This window comes from Oncorhynchus mykiss, chromosome 2 (assembly GCF_057628025.1).
Source record: "Oncorhynchus mykiss isolate SJ-2025 chromosome 2, ASM5762802v1, whole genome shotgun sequence".
Taxonomy (NCBI): domain Eukaryota; kingdom Metazoa; phylum Chordata; class Actinopteri; order Salmoniformes; family Salmonidae; genus Oncorhynchus; species Oncorhynchus mykiss.
This window is the reverse complement of record NC_143023.1, coordinates 85,440,065-85,453,866: the sequence shown is the minus strand read 5'-3', so window position 1 is coordinate 85,453,866 and position 13,802 is coordinate 85,440,065. Positions and strand designations below refer to the sequence as shown.

At 46.2% G+C, this 13,802-nt stretch overlaps 1 protein-coding gene across 4 annotated transcripts in view; it reads right to left on the bottom strand.

Moving 5' to 3' along the window:
* The window catches only part of LOC110498104 (protein bicaudal D homolog 1-like), an 81,014-nt gene that overhangs the window by 11,435 nt on the left and 55,777 nt on the right, over positions 1-13,802 (bottom strand). For all 4 annotated transcript variants that reach the window (XM_036957511.2, XM_036957505.2, XM_036957497.2 and 1 more), the window contains 3 exons: positions 5,313-5,465; positions 3,382-3,861; positions 1-917 (listed from right to left, as the gene is read on the bottom strand). The exon at positions 1-917 is cut by the window's left edge and continues 247 nt beyond it. In XM_036957511.2, coding sequence (XP_036813406.2) covers positions 1-917; positions 3,382-3,861; positions 5,313-5,465 — 1,550 coding nt within the window. The remainder of the gene's footprint in view (positions 918-3,381; positions 3,862-5,312; positions 5,466-13,802) is intronic.

Genomic DNA, 13,802 nt, shown 5'->3' with positions numbered 1-13,802 from the left:
AGATCTCCACTTGCCTCGGGAGGCACGGGGGAGGAGGAGGAAGGGCCGTTGGTGCCGTTGATGACCGGGGAGCCCATGAGGGAGCGGGTTGGGCTCCCCTGGCTGCCTGGTGCTGGGGACTCCCTCCCTGTTTCCCCGTTGTCCCCACTGGGGGATTCTTTGGAGGGCGAGTCTATGGGGCTCCGTGGGGCCTCGGTGAACCCAGCATTGATAGCGGCGAGGCGTCTAGCCAGGCGGGGAGAGAGGAGTGCCCGGGGGTCCTCGGAGCCCTTGAGGCTGCCGCTGCGGGTGTTACGGCTCTGGCGGTAGTAGTCCAGCATGACGCGGTTGGGCGTCTCATTGTTGCAGAGACACACATGGTGGTAGAGCTGGGCCAGCTCCTCGCTGAATGTTACCAGCTCGTCCTGCGCTGTGTTCAGCATGCTGTGGCTCTCTGAGGCCACATCAGTCGCCGTCTTTAGTTCCGCCTCCAAATACGCCACCTTATCGTGGGAATCGTGACAGCTCTGCTCCAGCCGGTTGACCTGCTCGTCCAGAGCCTGGACCTTCCCATCGTTGCTGCTCCGCTCCTCCCCCTGGCCCTCCACACACTGGTTATAGTTCTCCTTCAGGGCTTTTAGCTCCGCCTTCAGGTCGATCACCTCGGTTACTGCCACCTTGTACTTACACTCCAGGATGTCCATCCCGTGGATGTCCACCTCGTCGTCGCGGTGACAGGGCGAGGGCGACCCGTTGGACTTCTCAGACTCCTGAGAATCAGCCATCTCCTTGTCACTTTGGAGGTGCTTCATGACGTTGACGCGTTCGGTGAGGTGTTGGACGTTCTCGTGTTGCTCCGTCAGGGCGCTCTGCATGTGCTGCAGCTGGGTCTGGGACTCCTGCAGGTTCATCAGGAGGCTTGACTTCTCACGCTCCACCTATAGGTTGGGAGGACATACTGCAGGGTGAGGACCTCTCAGACCAGGCCAGCATTACCACAGACAGTTGAACGTATTTGTGATCAGTCATCATATCAGAGGAGCTAGTCAGCCATCCCCTATTGGCTGACTATTGGAAGAGGCCCAGGGAAACAAAGTCAAATTAATTATTGAAGAAAGTTTAGAAGCAGTCAAAACTTTCAATGAGTTCAGCAGTACAGTACGCTAGTCCCATAAATAACTCTGTCTGACTAGTGTGTGTGTGTGTGTGTGTGTGTGTGTGTGTGTGTGTGCGTGTGTGTGTGTAGGTTGCCATCTGGGACCTCAGATTCTACCTATTAGAACTGCACCACAGGTGATTTCCACTCCACTACTGTGAAACCTGGCAAGAGATCGCTTGAAAGAACAGAATATTGTGTCTTAGAAATTTGTGTCTGTTCCTGTCCTCTGACCAGACAACACCCTATAAATACAAAGGTACTGCACAGTCCCAGGTTATCTACACGTCTCTACAGACAGAGATAAAGGTAAAACAATACAAAGCTCAATCTGTAAATTCTCACACAGAACTGATCCACTGATTTGTATGCATAGCCATAGCATCAGCAATCAGATGTTTCATTTTTCACCCATTGAGAAAAAAAAGAGGTTTGGGGGCCTCTGTGTGTGTGTTATCCCTCTGTACTCTTTCCTTGTAAGGGCTTCTATTCCTGTCCTCTGTCTCTAAGCAGCGTAGTAGTGAAGCAGCCTTTCTTTCCTTCTCTGCCTTCCTTCCACTCTCCTCTGGATCCTCTGCCCTGCTCTGCTCTGCTCTGCTCTGCCCTGCACTGCTCTGCCCTGCTGTGCCCTGCCCTGCTCTGCTCTGCCCTGCTCTACTCTGCCCTGCCCTGCTCTGCTCTGCGCTGCTCTGCTCTGCCCTGTCCTGTCCTGCTCTGCCCTGCCCTGCTCTGCCCTACTCTGCTCTGCTCTGTTCTGCCCTGCCCTGCCCTGCTCTGCTCTGCTCTGCCCTGCCCTGCTCTGCTCTGCCCTGCCCTGCTCTGCCCTGCGCTGCTCTGCCCTGCTCTGCTCTGCCCTGCGCTGCTCTGCCCTGCTCTGCTCTGCCCTGCGCTGCTCTGCCCTGCTCTGCTCTGCTCTGCTCTGCCCTGCTCTGCCCTGCTCTGCTCTGCCCTGCTCTGCCCTGCCCTGCTCTGCTCTGCCCTGCTCTGCTCTGCTCTGCTCTGCCCTGCCCTGCTCTGCCCTGCGCTGCTCTGCCCTGCTCTGCTCTGCCCTGCGCTGCTCTGCCCTGCTCTGCTCTGCCCTGCGCTGCTCTGCCCTGCCCTGCTCTGCTCTGCCCTGCTCTGCCCTGCCCTGCGCTGCTCTGCCCTGCTCTGCTCTGCCCTGCTCTGCCCTGCTCTGCCCTGCCCTGCTCTGCTCTGCCCTGCGCTGCTCTGCACTGCTCTGCCCTGCGCTGCTCTGCCCTGCCCTGCTCTGCTCTGCTCTGCTCTGCCCTGCTCTGCTCTGCTCTGCTCTGCCCTGCCCTGCCCTGCCCTGCCCTGCCCTGCCCTGCCCTGCCCTGCCCTGCTCTGCTCTGCCCTGCCCTGCCCTGCCCTGCGCTGCGCTGCTCTGCTCTGCTCTGCTCTGCCCTGCCCTGCGCTGCACTGCGCTGTCGGACACTAATCGCCTTGACAGGCCTCCCTATGGCACACGCCGTCCTCCTCCACTCCTACCGTTCTACTCTCCCCCTGCTAGTGGTTAGAGCAGTCGACTAGTAACCGGAAGGTTGCAAGTTCAAACCCCCGAGCTGACAAGGTACAAATCTGTCATTCTGCCCCTGAACAGGCAGTTAACCCACTGTTCCTAGGCCGTCATTGAAAATAAGAATTTGTTCTTAACTGACTTGCCTAGTTAAATAAAGGTAAAATAAAAATACAAATTGGTAAATCATAATGAGTGTGGTCACAGACTCATGGTCTGTTAGAGAAAAAAAGATGGATGACATCTGACAAGCTTTTTTGGGGGGGGGTCTTGTTCTCAAAATGTCATCACCTTGTCATTGGTTGGCTGCAGGCTGCAGTAGTGTGATGACAGGATGGTTGTTATCAGAGGGTCAGGTTGTTAGGTTGTCCAATGATGCTGGTGAGACACTCCCATTCCTTAATAAAATGTGCTGTGGACAGAGGAGGTCGATAACAGTCTCCTAATGCATTGGGTGTGTAAATCGCTGGATTTGTCTCTCTAACCACATTGATTTTCTCAGAGCAAATGAGGAAGCTGGTTGGATGAAGGATATTAAAAGACTCCCTGGTAACAACAAGACCCAGGTACAACCTCCCTTGAACATTGTCACAACAATATCTTAGCCTGGTCCCAGATCTGTTTGTGCTGTCTTGCCAAAAGATCTGAGACCAGGCTAACAATCACTCAGCCATAGTAATGAGAAGAACACACTATGTCTCTCCACCGTTCATCTAGACTAGAGACCCACCTGAAACAGCTGCTTTTTAACTTTCTGCATCTCAGACAGGTTGAGCTCGCTGAAGAGGTCAGACACAGGACCATGCAGCCCCTCCCCCTTCCTGGGCAGCCGGTAGTCGCCGTTCATCTTAGCCAATCCCAGGTGCCCATTACAGTGGCCGTTGCTATCCTCATTCCCGTTGGCTCCATTATGCATGGCTGTACCATTACTCCCGACCTCTTCGGTGGCAAATTTGAGCCCGTCAACAGTGGCGGTGAGAGCCAGGTGGGCTCCGGCACCATACACACTGTCGCTGAGGGTGATGTGGTGGGCTAGCTCCTTCCTCAGACTGTTCTTCTGCTCCCTCTCAATTTTCAGGGCGTCCAGAGCCTCCTCCAGCTGGGACTGAGAGATGTCCTTCAGACGCACAGCATCCTCCAGCTGGCTGTTCAGCAGCACCGTCTCCTCCTCCAGAACCTTGATCTCATGCTTCAGACCCTCATACTCCACCTGGTGGAGAGGGGGAGCAGGGGACAGGGGACAGAGAGGACAGGAGGGAAAAGGGACACACAGATAGAGTAAAGGGGACACACATAGAGGACAGTCAGACAGAAAGGACACAGAGGACACAGAAAGGGGATAGGTTTAAGTAAAGTACACTGTAAGTAGGTTTAAGGTCAGATAAATTGACTGTAAAAAGTGCTGTTCTTGTTGTATGTCCTTCCCTATAAGCGTGCTGAAAGTCTGTTGTCAATTCAAAGCAAATTCAAAAATGATTGTCTTTCAAAATTTGGTCAGATATACTTGGATGTGTAGTGTCAGCGTTTGTTGCTGGCATGTCATGGCTAAGTTTGCTAATCTTGCCAATTAAACAATTATTAAAGTAGTTGGCAATATCAGTCGGTTTTGTGATGAATGAGCCATCTTATTCAATTAATGATTTTTACTACCATTCTTGATGTAATTTATCTTTGTTTCATAGTGTAGTTTCTTCTTCTTCTTATTCAGTTTAGTCACATGATTTCTCAATTGGCAATATGTTTGCCAATCGGTTGTGCAGCCAGACTTATTTGCCATTCCTTTTGCCTCATTCCTGTCAACCATACAATTTTTCAATTTCTCATCAATCCACAGGGATTTAACAGTTTTTACAGTAATTTTCTTATTGGCTGCATGCTTATTAGTAACTGGAATAAGCAATTTCATAAATGTGTCAAGCACAACGTCTATATGCTCCTCATTACACACCAACAAATATTCTTTACATCAACATAGGAATCACTACAAAATGTATTGTATGACCCCTTATACACTATATTAGACCCAGCCGTTGGAACTTTGGTTTCCCTAGATATGGCTACTATATTGCGACACTACATCCGATGGATCTGGATACTGCTTTCAAGCACATTTCTGCAGCATGAGTAAAGATGTGATCAATACATGTTGATGATTTCATTCCTGTTGGTAACTACCCTGGTAGTTTGACTGATAACCGGAACCAGGTTGCAGGCACTGGTTACAGTTTGAAGCTTTTTCTTGAGTGGGCAGCTTGATGAAAGCCAGCCAATATTTAAAATCACATAAAAAATACCTCTCTGTTGATATCACATACCTTATCAAGCATTTCACACATCTTTTCCAGTTACTGACTGTTAGCAGTTGGTCCTCTTTAGCAGCTTCCCACAAGAATGGGCTTGTGGCAGATGAACCTGTAGCCATCTTACTTCAACAGTATTTCAATTGAGATCCTCTCTAATCTTTACAGGAATGTGGTTCTGAATATAAACAGTATCAAACAAATCAAACATATGGAAACCACATGTTTGACTCCGTTCTATTAATTTCATTCCAGCCATTACAATGAGCCCGTCCTCCTATAGCGCCCCCCCCCCCCCCCCCCCCCCCCAGCCTCCACTGGCGTGCAGTAAACCATAAACAGTAATGGTGTTGATGCTGACCTGGTTCTGTTTGAGGGTGGAGACTAGTTTTTGCAGGGTGATGTTCTCCTCCTCCAGCTCAGTGTAATCCTGTAGGAGTCGTGCCTCTCTGAATTTATACTCCCTGATTTCCTCTCTCATCCTGCTCCCCTGCAGCTCCAGCATCTCATTACTCTGGGAAGGAAAGAGAAGGGCCGTCAGGTCATAATCTGCAAGCAATTCAACAGATCAATATATACAGTGTCTTCAGAAAGTATTCAAACCCCTTGACTTATTCCACATTGTGAAAACAAGTAAAAACCCTTTTTGGCTAATGTATTGAGAATGAAATAGAGAAATCTCTCATTTACTTAAGTATTCATACCCCAAAACATGTTAGAATCACCTTCGGCAACAATTACAGCAGTGAGTCTTTTTGATTAAGTCTCTAAGAGCTTTGGACAGCTGTCTTGAACAATAATTGCACATTATTCTTATTATTAAAAAATTATTCAAGCTCTGTCAAGTTGGTTGTTGATCATTGCTAGACAGCCATTTTCAAGTCAGGGGTGTGAATACTTAGTTGAAGTCGGAAGTTGACATACACCTTAGCCAAATACATTTAAACTCAGCTTTACACAATTCCTGACATTTAATCCGAGTAAAAATTCCCTGTTTTAGGTCAGATAGGATCACCACTTTATTTTAAGAATGTGAAATGTCAGAATAATAGAGATAATTATTTATTTCAGCATTTATTTATTTCATTACATTCCCAGTGGGTCAGAAGTTTACATACAATTAATTAGTATTTGGTAGCATTGTCTTTAAATTGTTTAACCTGGGTCAAACGTTTCGGGTAGCCTTCCACAAGCTTCCCACAATAAGTTGGGTGAATGTTGGTTCATTCCCCCTGACAGAGCGGATGTAACGGAGTCAGATTTGTAGGTCTACTTGCTATAGGCCAACGACAAGGGGGACTCAAATACAATACGATGTCCATCTAACCTGGAGGAGGAAATGATTGTCCAAAAACAAACTTTCAAGTGGCACTGACCCAACAATGATAAAATAGTAAATATGCGCATCCACCGGAGATATGGCCGATGCTCTCTACGCTGGTGCCAATATCCTAAGATTGCTGCCTACTAAATTGAGAATTTAACTAAAAGATAGATTAGAGTTTTTTCATTGTCTTCTCTTTACAGCAATAGCCATTTTCTTTCCAAATGATGTTTTCCAGTGATTGCATTTTTAAGTATTGCGATATACCTGGCTGGGCTTCTATACTTTCCAACTCAAAAATCATGTATTTGGTATTTGCCGCGCGCGCTGCCCAAATTGAGTGCCCTTCCGACTTTAGGCATTGCGATTTAAAACAATTTTCATATTCCAATAAGTTAATGATCGTCTGTGGCCAAAACATGCTTTCTGGTGTAATGATTTGATGTATTTCTGTATAGACAGGAGTAGACTAATTAGGTTATATAATTTTGGTAATATCCTAACATTTACTTGAAGCTTAGTGTTATCATCGAACCACATCACACTTTGGAGCGTAGGCTATACCAGCCGTTTTCAAGTAAATTCAATACATTTTCATGCCTCTGACATGCGGTTATGATTTTTTTAAAGTGTTGTAATAGCCAACACTTTTCTTGACATTTTGTTTTAATTGTTGTGATAGGGTCATATTTTACTGGTACAGCGTACCCCCACGAATTATTTTGTCGAGACGCGGTAACGGACCGTACCGCATTACTTTCACCGCTGGCCATAACAAAGGGGCTGAATACTTATTGAATCAAGGCATTTCAGCATTTAATTTTTAATTCATTCATAAAAATTGCTAAAAACATATTTTGACTTTGACATTATGGGGTATTGTGTGTAGACACAAAATATCAATTGAATCCATTTTAAATTCAGGTTGTACACAACAGGATGTGGAAATGGTCATCTGGTGTGAGTACTTTCTGAAGGCCCTGTATAATATACTGTATATACATTCACAATACATGTATATGACATATAATAGTTTGCACGGACTATGTGTAGATCACCTGCTAGCTGCCAACCTGTCTATACTCGGTAGTTACAATATGATGTCATTATAATACTTACAGTATCTATGTGTCAAAAACATGAACTAAAACAGTCTGGCATGCATCAGCACTTATAGTATGTGCATTTGTGGCACTTTGCTGCATGTTCTGAACGCTCTGGATGCAGTAATAATAGATGTCTTTGCTCTATAAGTCCAGTCCAGATACCTGGCCTCTCGCCTCTCTTTAATCAAATCAATTGCAGTGTGGAGTGCAATAGAGATTGCATCATCTGTAGATCTGTTTGGGCGGTATGCAAATTGGAGTGGGTCTAGGGTTTCTGGGATAATGGTGTTGATGTGAGCCATTACCAGCCTTTCAAAGCACTTCATGGCTACGGCCGTGAGTGCTACGGGTCTGTAGTCATTTAGGCAGGTTGCCTTTGTGTTCTTGGGCACAGGGACTATGGTGGTCTGCTTGAAGCATGTTGGTGTTACAGACTCAATCAGGGACATGTTGAAAATGTCAGTGAAGACACCTGCCAGTTGGTCAGCACATGCCCGGAGCACACGTCCTGGTAATCCGACTGGCCCCGCAGCCTTGTGTATGTTGACTTGTTTAAAGGTCTTACTCACTTCGGCTACGGAGAGCGTGATCACACAGTCGTCCGGAACAGCTGATGCTCTCATGCATGCCTCAGTGTTGCTTGCCTCGAAGCGAGCATCGAAGTCATTTAGCCCATCTGGTAGGCTCGTGTCACTGGGCAGCTCGCGGTTGTGCTTCCCTTTGTAGTCTGTAATAGTTTGCAAGCCCTGCCACATCCGACGAGCGTCGGAGCCGGTGTTGTATGATTCAATAATAGCCCTGTATTGATTCATTGCCTGTTTGATGGTTCGTCACAGGGCATAGCGGGATTTCTTGTAAGCTTCCGGGTTAGAGTCATGCACCTTGAAAGCGGCAGCTCTACCCTTTAGCTTAGTGTGAATGTTGCCTGGAATCCATGGCTTCTGGTTGGGGTATGTACGTACAGTTACTGTGAGGACGACGTCCTCAATGCACTTATTGATAAAGCCAGTGACTGATGTGTTGTACTCCTCAATGTCATCGGAAGAATCTCGGAACATGTTCCAGTCTGTGATAGCAAAGCAGTCCTGTAGTTTAGCATCTGCTTCATCTGACCATTTTTTTATAGACCGAGTCACTGGTGCTTCCTGCTTTAATTTTTGCTTGTAAGCAAGAATCAGGAGGATATAGTTGTGGTTGGATTTACCAAATGGAGGGCGAGGGAGAGCTTTGTACATGTCTCTGTGTGTGGAGTACAGGTGATCTAGAATTTGTTTTCCCTCTGGTTGTACATTTAACATGTTGATAGAAATTTGGTAGAACTGATTTAAGTTTCCCAGCATTAAAGTCTCCGGCCACTAGGAGCGCCGCCTCTGGGTGAGCGGTTTCCTGTTTGCTTATTTCCTTATACAGTTGACTGAGTGCGGTCTTAGTGCCAGCATCTGTCTGTGGTAGTAAATAAACAGCTACGAAAAGTATAGCTGAAAGCTCTCTAGGTAAGTAGTGTGGCCTGCAATTTATCACAATATACACTACTTCAGGCGAGCAAAATCTAGAGACTTCCTTAGATTTCGTGCACCAGCTGTTGTTTACAAATATGCACAGACCGCTCCCCCTCGTCTTAGAACGGAGTGTGCCGTTCTATCCTGCCGGTGCAGCGTGTATCCCGCTAGCTGAATATCCATGTCGTCATTCAGCCACGATTCCGTGAAGCATAGGATATTACAGTTTTTAATATCCCGTTGGTAGGATATTCGTGATCGTACCTCGTCTAGTTTATTGTCTAATGATTAAACATTGGCGAGTAATATTGACGGTAACGGCAGCTTTGCTAGTTGCCTTCTGCGAGTCCGGACGAGGCATCCGGCTCTTCGTCCTCAGCGTCGCTTCCTTTTGATGATAATTGGGATGTCTGCCCTGTGGGATGTTTGGAGAATATCGTGTGAGTCCTGCTTGTTGTTGTTGTTGAAGAAATCTTTGTCTAATCCGAGGTGAGAGATCGCTGTCCTGATATCCAGAAACTCTTTTTGTCTGTAAGATATGGTTGCAGAAACATTATGTACAAAATAATTTACAAATATCGCAAAAAGAAACACATAATAGCACAATGCACCAACTCTAAATGCACCAACTCTAAACACACACACACACACACACACACACACACACACACACACACACACACACACACACACACACACACACACACACACACACACACACACACACACACACACACACGCACGCACACAGTATCTCCTCTGATGTGATGATGATGAGGCAGTCTAGAGTTCAGTTCAGAGACGGGATCAGCCTGACACTATGAAACAAATTGGCCCTCTGAGTAGTAAAGCAAAGAGTCAGCACTCTCACTCTCTGCAAGATCATTATTTTGGGCCAATCACAGAGAATGGAGGCAGCAGCCATAGAGATCACAACATGCTGTGGTGGATCAGATGATATATTAGGTGGGAAAAATTCTGGTAATGTCATAAATCTGGGAACTGGGTTAGAAGGTAGGAAGCTGAGTCTCAGCAACATTTTCATGTTAATCTAAATGTCAAGAAGAAGAAGGAAGAAAATAACACAATTTTAATATGCACAGCTTTGTTACAGTTACACACACACACACACACACACACACACACTATGTCTTACTATACCTTTTGGGGACCAACAATTGATTCCCATTCAAAAACCTATTTTCCCTTACCCCTAACCTTTACCCTAACCATAACCTTAACCCTAACCTTAACCCCTAACGTTAACTCCTAAGTGAGTACCATCAAAATGTCCTCACTTCTCTGAATTTTTGTTGGTTTACTATTCTTGAGAGGTCTTTTGGCAAAAATGTGTACACACACACAAACACACCCAATGCAATTTCCTGAAGAGGAGTTGTGAATCCCCATGGCAACAGGCATTATAAATATGTATGGATTTACAGTACAGAAGCCTCAGAGTCTGGCTTTACATGGCTGGACACATATTATCAAACATTTAACATAATTTACACTGACTCAAACCCCAGCCAATAGACTTGCCTTACTAAATTCAAATTGGTTTGGGTTGCAGCTAGTACATTGTGTGTGTGTGTGTGTGTGTGTGTGTGTGTGTGTGTGTGTGTGTGTGTGTGTGTATGTTAGCCTATATTTACACCATAAATGATGAACAGGTTTCAGACCTATTCAGGGCTTCTTATTTCCCCTCTCCTCAATAAAGTTGATAAGTGGCTCCTAGCCTGCACTACATAGAAGTGCTGGCTCAGACTCTGGGTTCTAGATATGGGGTGACCAGTGGGACCCTGGCCAGAGCCTCACCAGGAGAAGAGACTAGTGATGGGGGAAAATATCGATACAGTTATGTTTGGATGATATTATATCGATATTTGGCTCCAAGTATCAAATTGTAAAGAAAAATAAAAGTTGGCTGTACTTGCACCAACATGTAGTTTTAAATAGTGAGCCAACATGTTTTCAGCAATTAATTTATTTATTTCAATTTATTTAGTGAGCAATATGTTTGGAACATAAAATCGCAATAAAATCGCAGTATTGAATTGCAATACATATAGAATAGTGAGAATTGTGGGAATCGTGACCACATCTTCAGTCACCGGAGGAACAGCAGGACTCAGGGAAATGGACTGAGAAATGGAAGGTCAATTCAATGTACAGTCAACTGTACATGCTGCTGTTTCTGTATTCAAGCCTGTAGCAGCATATTATTTGACACCTGATCTCCATGTCATGACACACTGTACAGCACTGTACTTGAAAGCACAGCGTTGCTGCAGATCCTTATGCAGCTCTACCCCTACACTTGTAGCTACCCCTACACTTGTAGCTACCCCTACACTTGTAGCTACCCCTACACTTGTAGCTACCCCTACACTTGTAGCTACCCCTTCACTTGTAGCTACCCCTTCACTTGTAGCTACCCCTACACTTGTAGCTACCCCTACACTTGTAGCTACCCCTTCACTTGTAGCTACCCCTTCACTTGTAGCTACCCCTACACTTGTAGCTACCCCTTCACTTGTAGCTACCCCTACACTTGTAGCTACCCCTACACTTGTAGCTACCCCTACACTTGTAGCTACCCCTTCACTTGTAGCTACCCCTTCACTTGTAGCTACCCCTACACTTGTAGCTACCCCTACACTTGTAGCTACCCCTACACTTGTAGCTACCCCTACACTTGTAGCTACCCCTACACTTGTAGCTACCCCTACACTTGTAGCTACCCCTTCACTTGTAGCTACCCCTTCACTTGTAGCTACCCCTACACTTGTAGCTACCCCTACACTTGTAGCTACCCCTTCACTTGTAGCTACCCCTTCACTTGTAGCTACCCCTACACTTGTAGCTACCCCTACACTTGTAGCTACCCCTACACTTGTAGCTACCCCTACACTTGTAGCTACCCCTTCACTTGTAGCTACCCCTACACTTGTAGCTACCCCTACACTTGTAGCTACCCCTACACTTGTAGCTACCCCTACACTTGTAGCTACCCCTACACTTGTAGCTACCCCTACACTTGTAGCTACCCCTTCACTTGTAGCTACCCCTTCACTTGTAGCTACCCCTACACTTGTAGCTACCCCTTCACTTGTAGCTACCCCTTCACTTGTAGCTACCCCTACACTTGTAGCTACCCCTACACTTGTAGCTACCCCTACACTTGTAGCTACCCCTTCACTTGTAGCTACCCCTACACTTGTAGCTACCCCTTCACTTGTAGCTACCCCTACACTTGTAGCTACCCCTACACTTGTAGCTACCCCTACACTTGTAGCTACCCCTACACTTGTAGCTACCCCTTCACTTGTAGCTACCCCTACACTTGTAGCTACCCCTACACTTGTAGCTACCCCTTCACTTGTAGCTACCCCTACACTTGTAGCTACCCCTACACTTGTAGCTACCCCTACACTTGTAGCTACCCCTACACTTGTAGCTACCCCTACACTTGTAGCTACCCCTACACTTGTAGCTACCCCTTCACTTGTAGCTACCCCTACACTTGTAGCTAGCTACCCCTACACTTGTAGCTACCCCTACACTTGTAGCTACCCCTACACTTGTAGCTACCCCTTCACTTGTAGCTACCCCTACACTTGTAGCTACCCCTTCACTTGTAGCTACCCCTACACTTGTGACAATGGAAGCGAAAAATACAGATATTCCAATATGGACCATAGGCAAAACACAAACAGTTCATTAACAAACTCTTAATCCGTGACTTTATTGATTAACTGTACGTGACCACTGTGGTTTGCTAATGGGTGGTGTTGTCTCATTACATATTCCCCACAAAGCAGGGCATTAGGACTGAGCTGTCCATGAAGTACAGGGGATTACTGGCCAATGATTACTGTCTCAACACCACCACATAATCAGGGCATGGTCAGTGCACCACCAAACACTCACACAACACAACCGCCATGGGAAAGGCCAATACTGTAGCCCTGTGTCCCACTCTACATCAGGGCCAGGATTCATTTAAACAATGCAGGTGAACTACTAGCGGTAGGCCAGAGCCTATTTGAAATACAAACTGTAAAACACACAGAACCTACTATTAACTTAGTCTCTATCATTTTGTCTGTACATTCCTTTGATTTTAGGAGAAAAAAAATGTAGGATCTTAATTAATCCTGCAGCAACAGGATGAAAAAAAGAGAGATCAAATTAAGATCGTATATCTTTAGCATCTGCTTGGGATCCACATTAAACCAGTTGATTAGATCCAGTTAGCGACAAATTAAGCCCCTTGTGTGGCTCCAGCACATTAAAAAGAGACTGTCTCCTAATTAATATGCACGACACAGGCAAAGGAGACCCACATAGCAAGGCAACAGGCTAATCAGCAGATCATCAAAGAGCCAAGGGCCACCCAGGTCACGAAGCAAACAGGTGACAGGTGCACGTGAGAAGTGGCTGGGACATTTTACAAGGTTTATTCAATTAGGCCCAGTAAAGATATCACAAACAGGCAACTAGATACAGCCGCGGGCTGATTTTTGTCAGAGTGGATGGTAGGGGGGCCAGAACATAATTCTAATAATTTGTTCACAGCAAATTGACGACAACTAAACCCAAAAAAGTGATTATATTTCAAAATAACAATAATTTCCTACCTTGACAAACTGAATTGGTCCACCCACATAGACAGAATCGTGGAGAAGGCGCAGCAACACCTCTTCAACCTCAGGAGTGTGAAGAAATTTGGCTTGTCACCAAAAGCACTCACAAACTTCTACAGATGCACAATCGAGAGCATCCTGTCGGTCTGTATCACCGCCTGGTACGGCAACAGCCCACAACCGTAAGGCTCTCTAGAGGGTAGTGAGGTCTGCACAATGCATCACCGGGGGCAAACTACCTGCCCTCCAGGACACCTACACCACCCGATGTCA